Source organism: Vidua macroura, chromosome 25 (genome assembly GCF_024509145.1).
Source record: "Vidua macroura isolate BioBank_ID:100142 chromosome 25, ASM2450914v1, whole genome shotgun sequence".
NCBI lineage: Eukaryota > Metazoa > Chordata > Aves > Passeriformes > Viduidae > Vidua > Vidua macroura.
Window position 1 is genome coordinate 685,514 of NC_071595.1, and position 13,844 is coordinate 699,357.

The following is a 13,844-nucleotide window of genomic DNA, read 5'->3' on the forward strand; positions in this document are numbered from 1 at the left end:
CGCGCACACTGCCCCCTAGCGGCCCGGAGGACCGAGGTGCCGACAGCACACCCAGCCTGATCCCTTAAAAAAAAAAAAATCCCTCAAAAAAAAAAAAAAAAAAAATCCCTCCTGGAATCCAGCTGGATTTAATCACCGCGGATGACAACCGGGGACAGGCCCTTTATTGTTTATAAATCTCCTCGGAGCGCGGGAGGCTGTAAGCATCATGCAAGGGCCAGGCGGTTATGAAACAAACCGGGAGGAGAATTCCGTTTTCTCCCCCCCCGGACGCGACGCAGATGTCGCTTTTTTCCTCGCTATGGGGACTGAATCGCCGGGAGTTTTCCTCCCTCCCCGCGCTCGCACAATTCCCGGCGGCGCTCTAAGCCAGCTCCAGCTGACTGTTCCTCGGCAGGTTCCTGGTGCGGTTGACAGCGTCGACCTCTGGGTCAAACTTCTCCACGGGGATCACGAGTTTTCTCCGGGTGTCCATGCACTTCTTGTCCAGCTGCAGAGAGTTGGTTTTGTAGCCAATATCGGTCTGAATGCGGTGAAGCTGTCTGTAAAGAGCGTCCAAGGCATCCCTGGGAATGAGCAGAAGGGACAGGAGTTGGGATCAAATGCTGCATTGCTTCCCAGGAACAGGCTCCCCAGGCCCAACCCTGCCAGAGCTCAAAGAACATTTGGAAGATGTTCTCAAGCACAGGGTGGGAATTTTTGGGGCGTCCCGTGCAGGGCCAGGAGTTGGTCTCAGTGATTCTTGCGTGTCTCTCCCAACTCAGGATATCCCATGATTTTAAACTGGACGGGAAGCACCCAGCTTTTCTGGCGGCATTTGGCCCTGTACAAGGAGCAAACTCATCAGATACTCATTGTTTTGGGGCAGTGAATAGCCAGCCCACACACTGCTCTGGGAGGGATGTGCACCCAGGGAGCTGCCAGCCCTTCTGTTCCTTCCTTGTCACTCTCTTCTTTGTCCCTTTTGGGTGAATTCAGAGTCAAGCAGGGGCTGTGGGAGCCCTTGTACCCCACACCCACCAAGCCCAAACACTGCTGCCCCTCGTGAGCCCAAAGGCAGGTGCTGGAGGTGTGCCCCGAGCAGGGACACCCAGAGCCACATCCCCTCGGGGCAGCGCTGGGCACTGCTGTTCCTGCACAGCAGGACACTCACTGGGACTCTGTCCGCTTCTGCTGGAGCGCACGGATTGTCCCCTCCAGCTGCTGGACCTCGTCTGTCAGTCCATACTGAGCCTGCAGGGAGGGGACAGCACTTAACAGGGCTTTTAAAAGGCCACAGTTCCCTCCTTCCCCTCTCCCCCAGCTCTGACATTATTCCCTTGCTTTGCTATGTCACTGTAGGATCCATTGCTCAGCTGCTCCAAAACTCATGGATGTTTTTCAGAGCCCCCTTCCCTGCAGGAACTCATTCCCTGCAGGGACCACGCCAGGTGAGGTACCTGATCCCGGCAGAGGTCAAGGTGGGGCCGGTACGTGCGCGTCTCCAGGCGGGTGTGAGCCACTTTCAGATCCAGTGTTCTCTTCCGGATATCTTCCTCCAGCTGCCGGATCTCCTCCTCCATTTCGGCAATTTCCTCCAAGGTCTGAGGGCAGACACGTGTCATGAGGGACAGCCGGGGATGCACACTGGGAAACTGCCCCCGTGTCTCTGGGAATTTTGCTGTGCTGGGGATAGATTTTACTCAAGGGCTTCTGAGGACTGAATGCTCTGCTTTCACATGGACCGGGATGGTGCTGCTGAGACAAGGGGTGAAATAAAGAGGCTGAAACCTGGCAGTGCTGCCAAGCAGCGCCAGAGAAGCACTTGTGAGAGGTGGGATACTGCTGGGATTGTATGTGTGCCACTGAACAGCAAACTTGTGGAAACTACACTCAGGCCAAGTCACTTCCCATGTAACAAACAGTCTTTGAGATTCCATTCCCAGCCAGGGTTGCAGTCGATGACCAAAGAAACAACACTTACGTTCTGCTCCTGCCATCTCAGCTCACTAAGGGCTCCTTCCATGTCTCTCATCCTCTTCCTCAGTGCAAACTCTGTAGCTATACGCTGAGCATCCAGCTCATTGTTTGTCTGAGGAGAGAACAGCTCCAGTCACACATGGCTGCGAAGTGTCTCTGTCCCCCCAAGCTGTGCCTAGAAGGCTGGGACAAGCCCAGGAGCAAAACCAGCTGGGTTTGGCTGCTGCCACATGTGCACGTCACACTTCTCCAGTAGCCAAAAGGTGGGGATTGATGGACAGGGACATGTCCTCCAGCTTGCTGAGACTGCTGCCAGCTCTGCAGCATAACCAAGCTCCTGCTTAAACCAGGAGGGCAGCTGCTCCCAGACAGATCCACAGACATGCCTGCCACTCTCCCACACCAGATCCAGAATGGCACCACAGATTCCAGGCCAAGGGAGCAGCAGTTTACCTGGGCAATGCTAAGTGTGATTGCTCCTCGGAGATCAACCGAGGCTCTCATTTCTGCCTCAGCACGTTCCTTGTTGCACTGGCTGTTCAGCTCCCACTCATGAAGTGCAGTTGTTCTGTGAACAAATCAGTTTCAAAAATAAAGTGAGTGTTTGCAAGATATTTTAAAGGAACCACCTGCTGCAGGCCAGGATGGCAGCACAAAAGGATTCTGGAAAGCTGGGGGTCACATCTTCCCTGATCTCCTTAGAGACTGAACCCCACCAGGCCCAACATCTGCTCCACCAGGGACACATCCAAACCATGGAAAGGAATGCCAGGCAAGTGAAAATGTGCAGCAGGTCCCCCTGAGCTGTGCCAGAGGTGACACCACACTGCTGAATGTCACTTACAGCTAGACAGGAGGGAGGCAGGGCACCTGGCCCCCACGGGGTTTCTGGTGACTATTTAGCTATCTCCCAAAAATCTGTAGCTTCCCCATGCCACAACCAACTTCTGTTTGTTCTGAGCTCTCTCCAAAACTGTACCCATCGAGCCTGGACACAGCACGGAAGGAAAAAGCACCCCGGGGCTCCGGGCAGATTTGACCACAGAAGGGCAGATTCTTTCCTTACCCGTCTGGGATCCGTGTTGGGTTGACCTTGAAGGAGATGTTGCTAGAGGTGGGATTGAAGGACACGCACTGCCGATCAAGTTCCAGCGTTTCCACCTTGTGCCGGTGGTCACAGCTCAGCTGCTGACGAGCTTCCTTTAAGAGGCTGCAGAGAGCCAGGCTGGAGTCAGTGGGGAGCAGGCCCAGGGCAGGGGCAGCTCACAATTCCCAAAGCCTTCATCACCATGTCAGTCATCTTAGTGAAATGAATGATGAGCTCTCACCCTCCCTGGGAACTGGGCCTGACCTGCCCAGCACTGCCTGCCTGGCTGCCCCGGGCTGTGCGCTGGTGTCGCCCTGGAGAACGGAGCTGTGAAGGATTCCCAGAGTACCAGGGCCTGGGAGCTTTAACACCTCATGGCCACTGACTCCTAAACCAAGGCAGGTGGTACGAGATCTGGGACAAAATTTCCAAATGGTGCTTGTGAAGTCGCCCTTGACACACCCTTCCCTGCCAAATCCTGGACCTTGAAAATCATCCAGGGTCCCTGTGTGGTTCCCTGCCTGCCCATCTCAGTGTGGCACATGAAGTATCTGGGGCCCAGCAAGGAGAGCAGGGTCATCAGCCAAAAGCTGTCAGTCCTCACCAGAGCTGTTTGAAGGCATCGTCCACTCGCTGCTGCAGCTCCTTCTTGGTTTTCTCAATCACCTTCACCTCTCTGAGTAGTTCCTCTTCCACAGGGTCCCTCACCACATCGATGTCACGACGGCTCTCACGGAATGTCAGGCACTCAATGGCAACATCCAAACACAAGTTCTTTGCCTGAAGGGCATTTTCTGCTGCTTCCTTCACCTGGAAGAAGCAATCAGTCAGGCAGGCGTGTGGGGGATCTTTAAGGGATGGGAGAGAGAAAGGAAGGGGAACCCACCCATGCCATCATTAAGAGGGACTCACACTGTCTTTGCAGTTCTGAAACCTTTTATCAAGTCTGGAAGCCAAACACCTTAGTCCTCTACACCTGCCATTTGCTGGGGGTTAACAACTCCAGAAGCAGCAGCAACTTCTGGGTTTAAAACTCACAGTATCAGGTATCTCCCACCACTATTCTCTATTTAAACCCAAACATTTTAGAAGGATGGTGTTAACATATTTCTTATTATCCTTCAGAGCTTTATAAAAAGTCCAAATAACAAAATCCACTCAGAAATCCAAACAGGAGCGTGCAATATACAGCTGCATGACATGGCTTGGCTCAGCCAAGTACACAGTGGTTTGTTTTCCAGGAAGGCATTCCATCAAGTATGGATCTCAGTATAAAATATACATATATATATATAAAAATTTATCTAGTGAGAGCCCCCCTTGAACTCCAGATGGGCTTGCCCATTGCACAAGACAAGCCTCAATTATTTCACATCCCATGTTGAGAGTGTAAGTTCATTTCCAGCCATCTGCCTGCCCAACATACTTTGGTTAAGGCATCAATTTCCAAATCTGTGTCTGCGAGGCATTTGGCCAGGGCCTGTCTCCATCTGTCCACGCTGGTGATACGATCTTTGAGGCAGGTTTGGCTGTTGTGCTCGTCCCATCTTGCCTGGAATTAGGGAGAAATGCCATTACTCTTTTTAAAATTGTAGTTGTGAATCTTGCTGAGGCGTTTCCCCATTTTCAGGACGGACCGAGCCTCTCACAGGAATACAACGCGTTGCCATTTGGAATCACAGTCATTTACACAAATGGAGAGCACAGAGGACAACATCGGTGGCAGCGAATGTGAGAAACACACATGGGGATTTAGTGACAGAACAGATACGTCATTGCAGGTGCGTTTACAGGGAGTAAATGTCCATACTTAGCATGTTCTGTACAGGTGAAGCCCGTTATTCCCTCATCCATACACCCAAATCTAGACACTCTGCCCCGCTCTCAGCCCACCATCCTGACAAAGCTGTGAGCAGCCCCCCTGGCAGAGGGCTCACCTGGTTGCCGGTTTCATTGCGGAGAGCTCGTCCTTCCTGCCGGATGTGATGGGAATTATAACGCTGCTGTTCGGCGTTGGCCGAGATCAGGAGGGAGTTGTTCTGCCAGTCCGGCAAGGTGAAGCGCTGGCCCGGCTTTACACTCAGTGAGGCCATCTCGCTGAACAGGTGACAGAAAGGGAGCAGAAGATCTATGTGTTTATTCATGGAAATACACCTGAAATGGAGCTGCAGCCAAAAACTACAGAGCTCTTCCGGAGAAAAGCAGCAGCAAGCTGCAACCCAGCACCTGGCCTAATGCAGATACATGTCCTTAAAATAGGGGAGCACAAGGGCAGGTGATGGGAGCCATCCTCTGCCCCAGGCCAGGGGGAAAAATGCTATGCACCTGTCCCATCTGTCCCTCCCTAGGAATGTAACTGTTTGCAGGGACAAGGAGCTGCTCACAGCACCAGCTTCCACATGGCATTTACTGAGCTTGCACAAAAATGGCTGAGGATGTGATCGGTTCTGTTGTGCTACCACTGAAGGCTTAGCCCAAAGCTGTGACCCTCGGGACTCCAAGGCTTTCAAGGAACAGCAGAGCTTTTAGGCTTCTCCTTTTTTACCCAGCACAGCCTGCACAACGGGCAGAAACTGCAGACCCCACTCCAGAAGGTCCGAGGAGCTCCCGAGGGGGCTGCAGGTGCCCAAACCCATGGTCGGGGGCAGTTCTGGGACAGAATCCCTTGGCAGCGGGATATCTATCCCCAGTCTGCCCCAGCCCCCGCGGGCACGGGGCGCTGGGCCGGAGCCCCTCGAGCACAGCCACCGACACCAAGGGCTGGCGGGGACGTGCAGCCCAGAGTTCCTGAAGGGAAGGAAGGCCGGAGAGAGGGCTCAAAGGGCCGCGGGGCACAGGGGCCCGACCATAGGTGGAGGGGAAAGAGAGAAAGAGGGGAAAAGGCTCAGCCGCCGGCTCGGAAGCGGCCTCACCGCGGCTGGTGTGGGGGCACTCAGCGCCTCCGAGCCGACCACGCTCCCGTCCCGCCTCAGGGCCGGGCCATGGCGGGGCCGCTCTCCCCCCTCACCGTTACCGGCCGATTTCCCCCCTGTGCACGCACCGTTCCCAGCCGACCTCCACTCTCCCCTCACCTTTTCCGGTCGATCCCCCCCAGTCCCTCATTTCCTCTCACCGTTCCCGGCCGATCCCCCGCTCTCCCCTCACCGTTCCCGGCCGATTCCCCCCTCTCCCCTCACCGTTCCCGGCCAATCCCCGCTCTCCCCTCACCGTTCCCGGCCGATTCCCCCCTCTCCCCTCACCGTTCCCGGCCGATTCCCGCTCTCCCCTCACCGTTCCCGGCCGATTCCCGCTCTCCCCTCACCGTTCCCGGCCGATCCCCCGTTCTCCTCTCACCGTTCCCGGCCGATTCCCGCTCTCCCCTCACCGTTCCCGGCCGATTCCCGCTCTCCCCTCACCGTTCCCGGCCGATCCCCCGTTCTCCTCTCACCGTTCCCGGCCGATTCCCACTCTCCCCTCACCGTTCCCGGCCGATTCCCGTTCTCCCCTCACCGTTCCCGGCCGATTCCCGCTGTCCCCTCACCGTTCCCCGCTCTCGCCCCGGGCTCGCGCGGGGCCGTTGCGGGGCGGCCCCGGTGGCGGCTCTTGGGCGGGTGCCGGTGACAGGGACACCGCAAACCGCAGCAAAGCGGCGCCCAAATCAGCGACAGATAATATTGTTTTAAAAAAAAAAAATCTCACGAAATGCCCCATAAAGCAGGAAGGAGCCAGGGCTGCCCACTTCCAGAGCCCTTTCCCATTTCCACAGCAGCCATCCTGCCCCAGGATGGCTGTGGGCACTTCAAGAAGCTCTTGCATTTTTAAAATGATTTTTAAAAAATTTAGTGAAACGGCATTAAACTACAAAAAAAGACCAAAAGTAAATGGTTTTCTGTCCTTGGATATGCCTGGTGCCTCCCTCCACATCCCCCCACCCAGACCAACATCTGCTTCTTGCTTTGGGAATAAATCAAAACGATGCAAGTATAAATAAAGCCTCACCCACGTGCATTTCAAAAAAAATTTATTTTTCAAATGAATACAGTTCGTTTACAATACACTCAAGTTGATGGTATCTATAGCCAGCAGAGATCGATGACTGCTGTGTCCTATACACAGTCGTACAGAGGTTACAGATGCCTACGAGAGGGAAGGAACAGTGAAAGAAGTCGACATTTTACTGTGCTGGAAGGAAAGCAACTCTTGCAACAGGTAGAAAATTTTGGCAAGAACAATTTGTCCGGAAAGGGAGAAGGGGCAGAGGACACGGCTTCTGCTTAGCAAGTACATCTCAAACACCGACACGTTCCCTCCCACCCCGCACGGCTGCAGCCCACGGTACAAAGAGGCACACATGGTCAAGATGGTTAAGTAAAAATAAAGGCTTTTACCAGTTTGTTTGCCATCCATCTACAATCTATTTGTGCAACGTCTCAAGTCACAGCTCTGCTTTACTCTTGAAACATTTCCCTTTTGCTTCGAAAGCCCCCAGGACCTTTACGGTGGGAACACATTCACGCTCCTGCCGAAGCAATGGGACACCAAACCAGAGGAGCAGTTACCAGCATTTGAGAAAGAGCAGACACATGGGACAGGATCAATCCACCAGACTGGTTTATTAGAAATTTATTCAGAAAAGGAATCCCAAACAGCACGACTTTTTCTTTTTTTGAACAATTTAAACCCTTGGTATTAAATACACAAAATTTCTATGTGTGACATTGCTTCCAGCAGTCTCCAAAACTAACACAGCTCACTGGCCAGTGAGCACACACAATGCCACCTGATTTTTTCTTCTGAAAATCCTTTAATATTAGCTCGTAACTAAATGCTACCAATTACTGTGAAAGCTCTGGAGTAACACCTGCTGACTATGTCCTTGTCCATGATCATACACCTCCAGCCAGGTGAACAGCCCACTTTTTCCCCACCATGAGGCTACTTGGGGAGCTGAACTGCTTATACCAAGGGAAGAGACAAGAACAACAGGAAGGAGGGTCTGTCCCCTGGGAGCTCAAAGTGTCACTGCTCCCCTGGAACGCTGATCTGTACACCAGTGCCTGTAAAACCAACATTTCTGACCCAAAACTCGCTCTGCCCGCCCCACTGCTGTGCTGCAGCTCACTTTTCACACCTGCCTGCAAACAGACACCAAACACAATGAGCTAGAAGCGGGTTTTTTTCTACAGGAAAACAATGTGTAGCTCAAGGAGAGATTCAACACTGAAAACTGCAAAAATGAGATTTCACTGAAAAACAGAAATCAAGTTCGAAAAAGAAAGTAAACACTACAGCCACAGGAGAGAAGTGATGCACAAAAGCAAGTACCCAGAAGAAGCCATTCTGCACTGCAAAGTTGCCAGAAACCAAACTCCATCTCTGGCATTCTTCCTCTCACCAAGTTTTGTTGGTGTTCAATTATCCTCACTACTTCAGGAGCAATACTCAAGTTTTCACTTTGCTGGCACACCACCAGGTTCCAAAACCTCCAAAAGTTCTTTAAATTCAGCATTGCTCCAGTGGGCACCACTTTGCTATTACATCTGAGTGGACACTACCTACCAAGACATGTATTTTCTATCAAAGAAACTGGTTTTGAAGATATTTAAGAGATTTGCAAGTGTAAGCAAAATGAAAGTTTATTAGTAACTATTGTGAAAGCTAAGTTTTGCACACCTGTACTGAAATGGGTTGTGGATCTATGATTTATGGGCAAGCATGCCCCTAAACTCAACATACAGCCATATTTTTGTGTTGCTAGATAAGAGTTATAGCATTAATTTTCCAACTGCCAAATGCGTTTGAAAGACCTGTGTAATTCTCAGCAATGAAAAAAAAAAAACCACCCTTTCATTTAAATAAACTTGCCCTCCGAGCATCTGTTTTACAACAAGTGGGTTAAAGAAAGCAAGATGGCAAACACAGGACTGACCCCGAGGGGCTTCAGCCTCAGGCAGAGCTGCGATGGGATGGGAGGGAAGAGCTCCCAGCAGGGATGGGCTCCAAACAACCGGATTCACTGGGAGATGCAAACGTGCAAGAATTGCTCGAGTTTGTGTCACAAGGTTACCACTGTCACGACATGGCTCACCCTCAGATCACCCAGTAACTCGCTCTCATAAGGCGATGTGAATCATCACAAACATTTTCTAGATTAAAAACGAGGCAGAATCATTTCCCCCGGGTCAGAAAGGGAACCTGCTTCGGAGCCAGCAGGTTCCAAAGCTCCTGGCTGGACAGCTTGCCAATGTCTCAAAACTGCTTCAAATAGAACCTGTTGGAAAACCTCTTCCATCTTGGTCTGAAAACCCACTTTTTTTAGCAGCTTAAAGCCCAAACTGGCATCTAAGCACACATGTGCTTACTTCTGCCCAGTGCAGTGTCTACAATGGGGGCCTGGTGCCAGAGGATGGGGGATTGTTCCTCTTCCCACACCCAAGTGACCACGCGATTCTGTCCCCAGACATCGCCACCCCCGCTGCTGGCAAACGTCTTTCTGAACTCATCTGTGACGTTTAATCCTCACCTCCACACCCCCACTGAGTCAGAGCTTTGCACTGCTCCCCGACATTCACTGGACAACATTGCCCATGTCCCTGCAGCCTCCAAATGGGCAGAGAGGGGAGAGGCAATGGAGTGTATGGAAACCTGCAGGAGCACAGTAAAGAGCGAGGACATCACTGGACAGGCAACATTCAAATAAAGGCAGAATTAATGATTCTCATTAGATAAGCGTATCAAGGTTAAATTTTATTTTAAAAAATTGCAAGTCTACCAGGAAGTAGGTTTATTTGATGACATTACTCTCCAGAAACCACTTATTTTAAAAGCTTCTCATCTCTGGGTAGTTCTAATTCAGGGCTCACTTTGATTTAAAGTAATTCAACACAAAACCAACTCTGACCAAGGATTTTGAGCTTTAAAAACAGTTCAAGAAAAATACTAACCATCCTACCAATGCAAATACTAGTTTTTCCAGCTCTGTTCCTGGTCAGAAAAAGGCACATACTTGCTCTCAGTGAGTTCAAGTCCAACACAAACAGTTCAGGATACCCAAGCTCACGTCTGATGTTCCTGAAAGGTGTGAGCTAGTCACAGCTCACCTGACACCTACCCAGTCCATTGTTTCTACAGGCTTTTGTCACCATCCCACACCCCCACCCTCACATCCAGAGCTGATCTGTGCTCCACGCAGCCACAGCATCCTCAACATGGCTAATTCCATACAGGCAGTGGAGGGAGAGAGACCCTGCTCAGGGAATGGGGAGGTAGGTGAGAGCTGAGGAAGAGCAGAGCAACTGCAGTGCTACAGCAAATTGACCTCTACACCTGCCTGCTGCTCTTCTGGGAGCCAGGCACACCTCCAGGCAACCAGGAATCTCTCAGGGCATCTGTGTTGTACAGAAGGGCTGCATATTGCTCACAAAACCCCTTGGGCTGGTGCTGTCTGAACCAGCAGAGCCACTGGAAGCTGCATGTGTTTCACCCAAGTGAGGGATTCCAAGGTTTGGATAAAACCACAGCTCGATTTCAGGGGGCAGCTGTCACAGGCACTGCCACCTGCTCGCAGCACAGTCCTGAGAAGAACAGCCACCCCTAAAAATATACAGGAACATGCTTTTCCCCTCATACATTAGTTTCTGAATTAGCAGTCACAGAACAACAGAGTAGTCTGGGTTGGAAGGGATCTTTTAAAGCTCATCCAGACAAACCCCCCTGCTGTGACCTGGGATCTCTAGATCAGATTGCTCCAAGCCCCATCCTTGGATGTTTTCAGGGATGGGGCAGCCACAGCTTCTCTGTGCAACCTGTGCCAGTGTTTCATCACACACACTGTAAAAAATTCCTTAAATCTAATTTGAACCGACCTCCCTCAGTTTAAAACCATCACTCCAAATCTTGTGGCAACAAGCCCTCTTAAAAGTTCACCCCCATCGTTCTTACAGGCCTTTTCTAGTACTGGAAGGTACTGAAGGAAAACACCAGCTGTCAAGTTTTGCTTTTTTATTTACTACAGGAGGCAAACGAGGCTCTGCTGCTTCTTCATTAGCGTCAATATTCTGTTTTGATGTTCCCACTTGGTAATTTTTAAAGGAGTTTGAGTAACTCCTACAGCACTCTGTTACTTTGAGTCTGCCCTTTCTGCCTCTTCCAACCTTTTTTTCTTTCCCTTGTTGAGCTATTCCAACAGCCACAGGATCTTGATGCCCCACAGGTTCTCCATCTCCTGGAGGAGGTCCTCCCTGTCCACCTGCAGCTGCTCCTTGTCAAGTTTTGGTTTGCTTTTTTTTTTTTTTTTTTTTAAGTATTTTAATAATGTCTATTTTCAGTAGTTTGTTAGCTCTTATTTAATTTGGATACTTTAAACCATCATGCACCCTCCAATGACTGCAACAGAAACATTTCTGCTGGAATTAAACGTCGCATGTGGCAGCTCATGGACACCAAGGCAAGAGATTTGTGTCCAACAGAAAACTGCTTTGTCAGGTGCAAGTTCATTCCTTTTGATAGAAAAAAAGAGGCAGCAACTTCCTTCTAAATCTCAATAGGTTCCATATCAGCTAAATACAGAGAGAAACAAAGCAGTTGGTTGACAGGCAGGGGAGGAGATGGAGGGTATTGCTGCAAACAAGCTGATGGTGCAAGATTTTTGGCCCTTTTTAGTCTAAAAGATAGAAACAGCTACTACTAAAAGGGTCAGGAGACACATTTTTGGCTCAGAATTTAGAATGAAAAATGCTTTCTAAACCCCAGCCTAGTAACATTGAGAAATTGGAAATATAAAATAATTGAACATCATGGCAAGCTTAATACCAACACAGTGGCATTGGGCACTGCAATTAGACAAGAAAGTTGGTACAAGCTACGAGAGACACTGGATCATGTCTCGAACTTGAATCAGAAGAAATTGCAGAGCAAAGAGAGTCAGCTTGTGCCTGGGGAGCTGCAGCATCCCCTCAACAACGAGATGTGGGCAACTCAGCAAGGGCACTGCCCAATGCTGGCACTCTGAACCCCACGTATTTCATTGATGATGTCCAGAAGCTCTGCTTACTCCTAGAAAAAGTCTGGACATGAACATATTCCTGCAAAGAGATCACTTGGAATTATTCAGTGAGTTCTGTGGTTAAGCTCCTGATATTCAAAAATATCCTGACATCAAGTTATTCCACATCTTGAATGCCCAACACTATAAACAGTAATAAAATGCACAAAATCATTTTAGTTATAGAGAAACAAGGTACTAACGAAGCACTTGTCTATGGCAAGGGGGTTAATTGTCTCCTCTCAAACACGACTGGTTAAGCCAACTTTCTTTGGAGAAGAAAACCAAAACATTCAGAAACTTCTCCTGCCTAAAAATAAGTGTTAAAAGCAACACACAGAGCAGACACACAGACCTATGAGCTGCACACAGACCACCAATAAATATACAGAAACACCACAACAAAGGACAAGGCTCATCATAAAAGAAAAGTCCCTTAACTGCTACTCAGACCGATACCAAAGGAAAGGGAAGTGTTTTTTGCAGGCATGTGCAAGCACATTACAGTGTCAAAGCACAACTTTGCTATTATTATTACTTTATGCAGCATTACAAGGTTACTGAGGTGCAGTGTTTAATAGTCTAGTCTACAGCTTTTCCTGACTGCAGGAACGCTCACCAAACTCACCAGGGACCCACCCCCCTCGTGGCATCACCCAGCCACCAAGCTGCTCCCGTGCAGAGCTCCCAGCTCCCAGCTGGCAGTCAGAAAACCCGCTGATCCATCCCAAACACACACGAGCCACGTGAGGACCAACCATCTCCCAGCCTCCTAAGACACCCTGCAGTTTGTCTCCATCTTTGGGAACGCGCTTCCCCTAAGAGAAGACATCCTTCGGGAGCCACGGATTCCTTTCAGCACCAATCACGTCCCCATGGCTTCTCCCACACCCCAACCCCCAGTCCCCTCAATATGAAGAGGGAAATCACATTGATCAAACCCAACCTAACCCCAGCCTACCAGCTGAATTTGGTGATCGCTCCTCAATGCCTCTCCCTCCAAAGGAAAACACCTTCCTGGTTATTCTTGGTCCTGACTCAGAGAAGCTGATGCCTGAAAGTACCTAAAAGATACCATCAAACACTTGGCATTTTCAATAATTTATCTTAAATTTGCAGCCACGTACAACTGGAAAATAAAAATCTACAGCACCATCTTCTAAAAAGGCACTTTCTGAGGACTGTCTTGCTTAAAAAAAAATAAAAGTCACTCCAAGTTTTGAACAGTGGAACTGCTTGGTTTGAAAAGGACCCTACGGTAACAACCCGTGTCAGGTGAGGGGGTACCTCAGACAGATGTGAAAGGCCAGGGCACGTGGGATGGAAAGTGGATGGATTCTCCCCAGCACCCTCATTCCTGCCAAACCAATGCTTTGATATTTTCCCTCGCACACCTCTCCCTTGCAACTCCTTCCCCACCATATGCACCTTTGTCTACTCAGGGGACAACAATTTGGGTTTTAGTGTCACGGAGATCTGGATTTTTGAAATTCTGCTCGGGAGGTAAGATGTAGGATCCTGTATCCATCTTGCTCATAGCTCAACTACAGAAAGTACAAAATCTTCTACCAGCAGAAAGCATCGACGAGCTCAAGCTCTAACCACGATATTTTACAAAAACAAGGAGTGAATTGGCGAAGTGAAGTTTGATTTCAACGTGTGCCAAACCAAAAATGGTATTCCAAACATGCAGCATCAACCTAAAGTACCATCTTTGGGTAGAAAAGAGGGACAGAAATCTTTCCCTTTGACACCCCTATGGAATTTTTCATTAGA

General features: G+C 50.0%; 2 protein-coding genes across 5 annotated transcripts in view; both read right to left on the reverse strand.

Annotated features, from left to right (window-relative positions):
- Positions 1 to 123: 123 nt before the first annotated feature.
- TEKT2 (tektin 2) lies at positions 124 to 6,647 on the reverse strand. Of its 4 annotated transcripts, none has more exons than XM_053998519.1 (10): positions 6,567 to 6,647; positions 4,984 to 5,143; positions 4,473 to 4,598; positions 3,651 to 3,856; positions 3,026 to 3,169; positions 2,413 to 2,527; positions 1,964 to 2,071; positions 1,440 to 1,583; positions 1,154 to 1,233; positions 124 to 566 (listed from the first exon to the last, which is right to left on the reverse strand). In XM_053998519.1, exons 2-10 carry the CDS (start codon positions 5,137 to 5,139, stop codon positions 365 to 367), a joined length of 1,281 nt encoding a protein of 426 aa, XP_053854494.1. In that variant the 5' UTR covers positions 5,140 to 5,143; positions 6,567 to 6,647; the 3' UTR covers positions 124 to 364. The 4 variants fall into 4 exon arrangements, with proteins under 4 accessions (XP_053854494.1, XP_053854496.1, XP_053854495.1 ...); XM_053998521.1 differs by lacking the exon at positions 6,567 to 6,647 and adding an exon at positions 6,191 to 6,250; XM_053998520.1 differs by lacking the exon at positions 6,567 to 6,647 and adding an exon at positions 6,159 to 6,242.
- Positions 6,648 to 7,029: 382 nt separating this feature from the next.
- The window catches only part of AGO3 (argonaute RISC catalytic component 3), a 33,963-nt gene continuing 27,148 nt past the window's right edge, over positions 7,030 to 13,844 (reverse strand). Inside the window, exon 20 of the transcript XR_008440572.1 lies at positions 7,030 to 13,132. The gene's annotated coding sequence lies outside the window, so the exon portion shown is untranslated. The remainder of the gene's footprint in view (positions 13,133 to 13,844) is intronic.

Coding starts and splice junctions, on each gene's coding strand:
- TEKT2 (XM_053998519.1), bottom strand. CDS start 5,139: ATGGCCTCACTGAGTGTAAAGCCGGGCCAGCGCTTCACCTTGCCGGAC. Junction 1,584..1,963: donor TGAGATGGCAGGAGCAGAAC/GTAAGTGTTGTT, acceptor GTCTGCCCTCAG/ACCTTGGAGGAAATTGCCGA. Junction 567..1,153: donor CAGAAGCGGACAGAGTCCCA/GTGAGTGTCCTG, acceptor GCTCATTCCCAG/GGATGCCTTGGACGCTCTTT.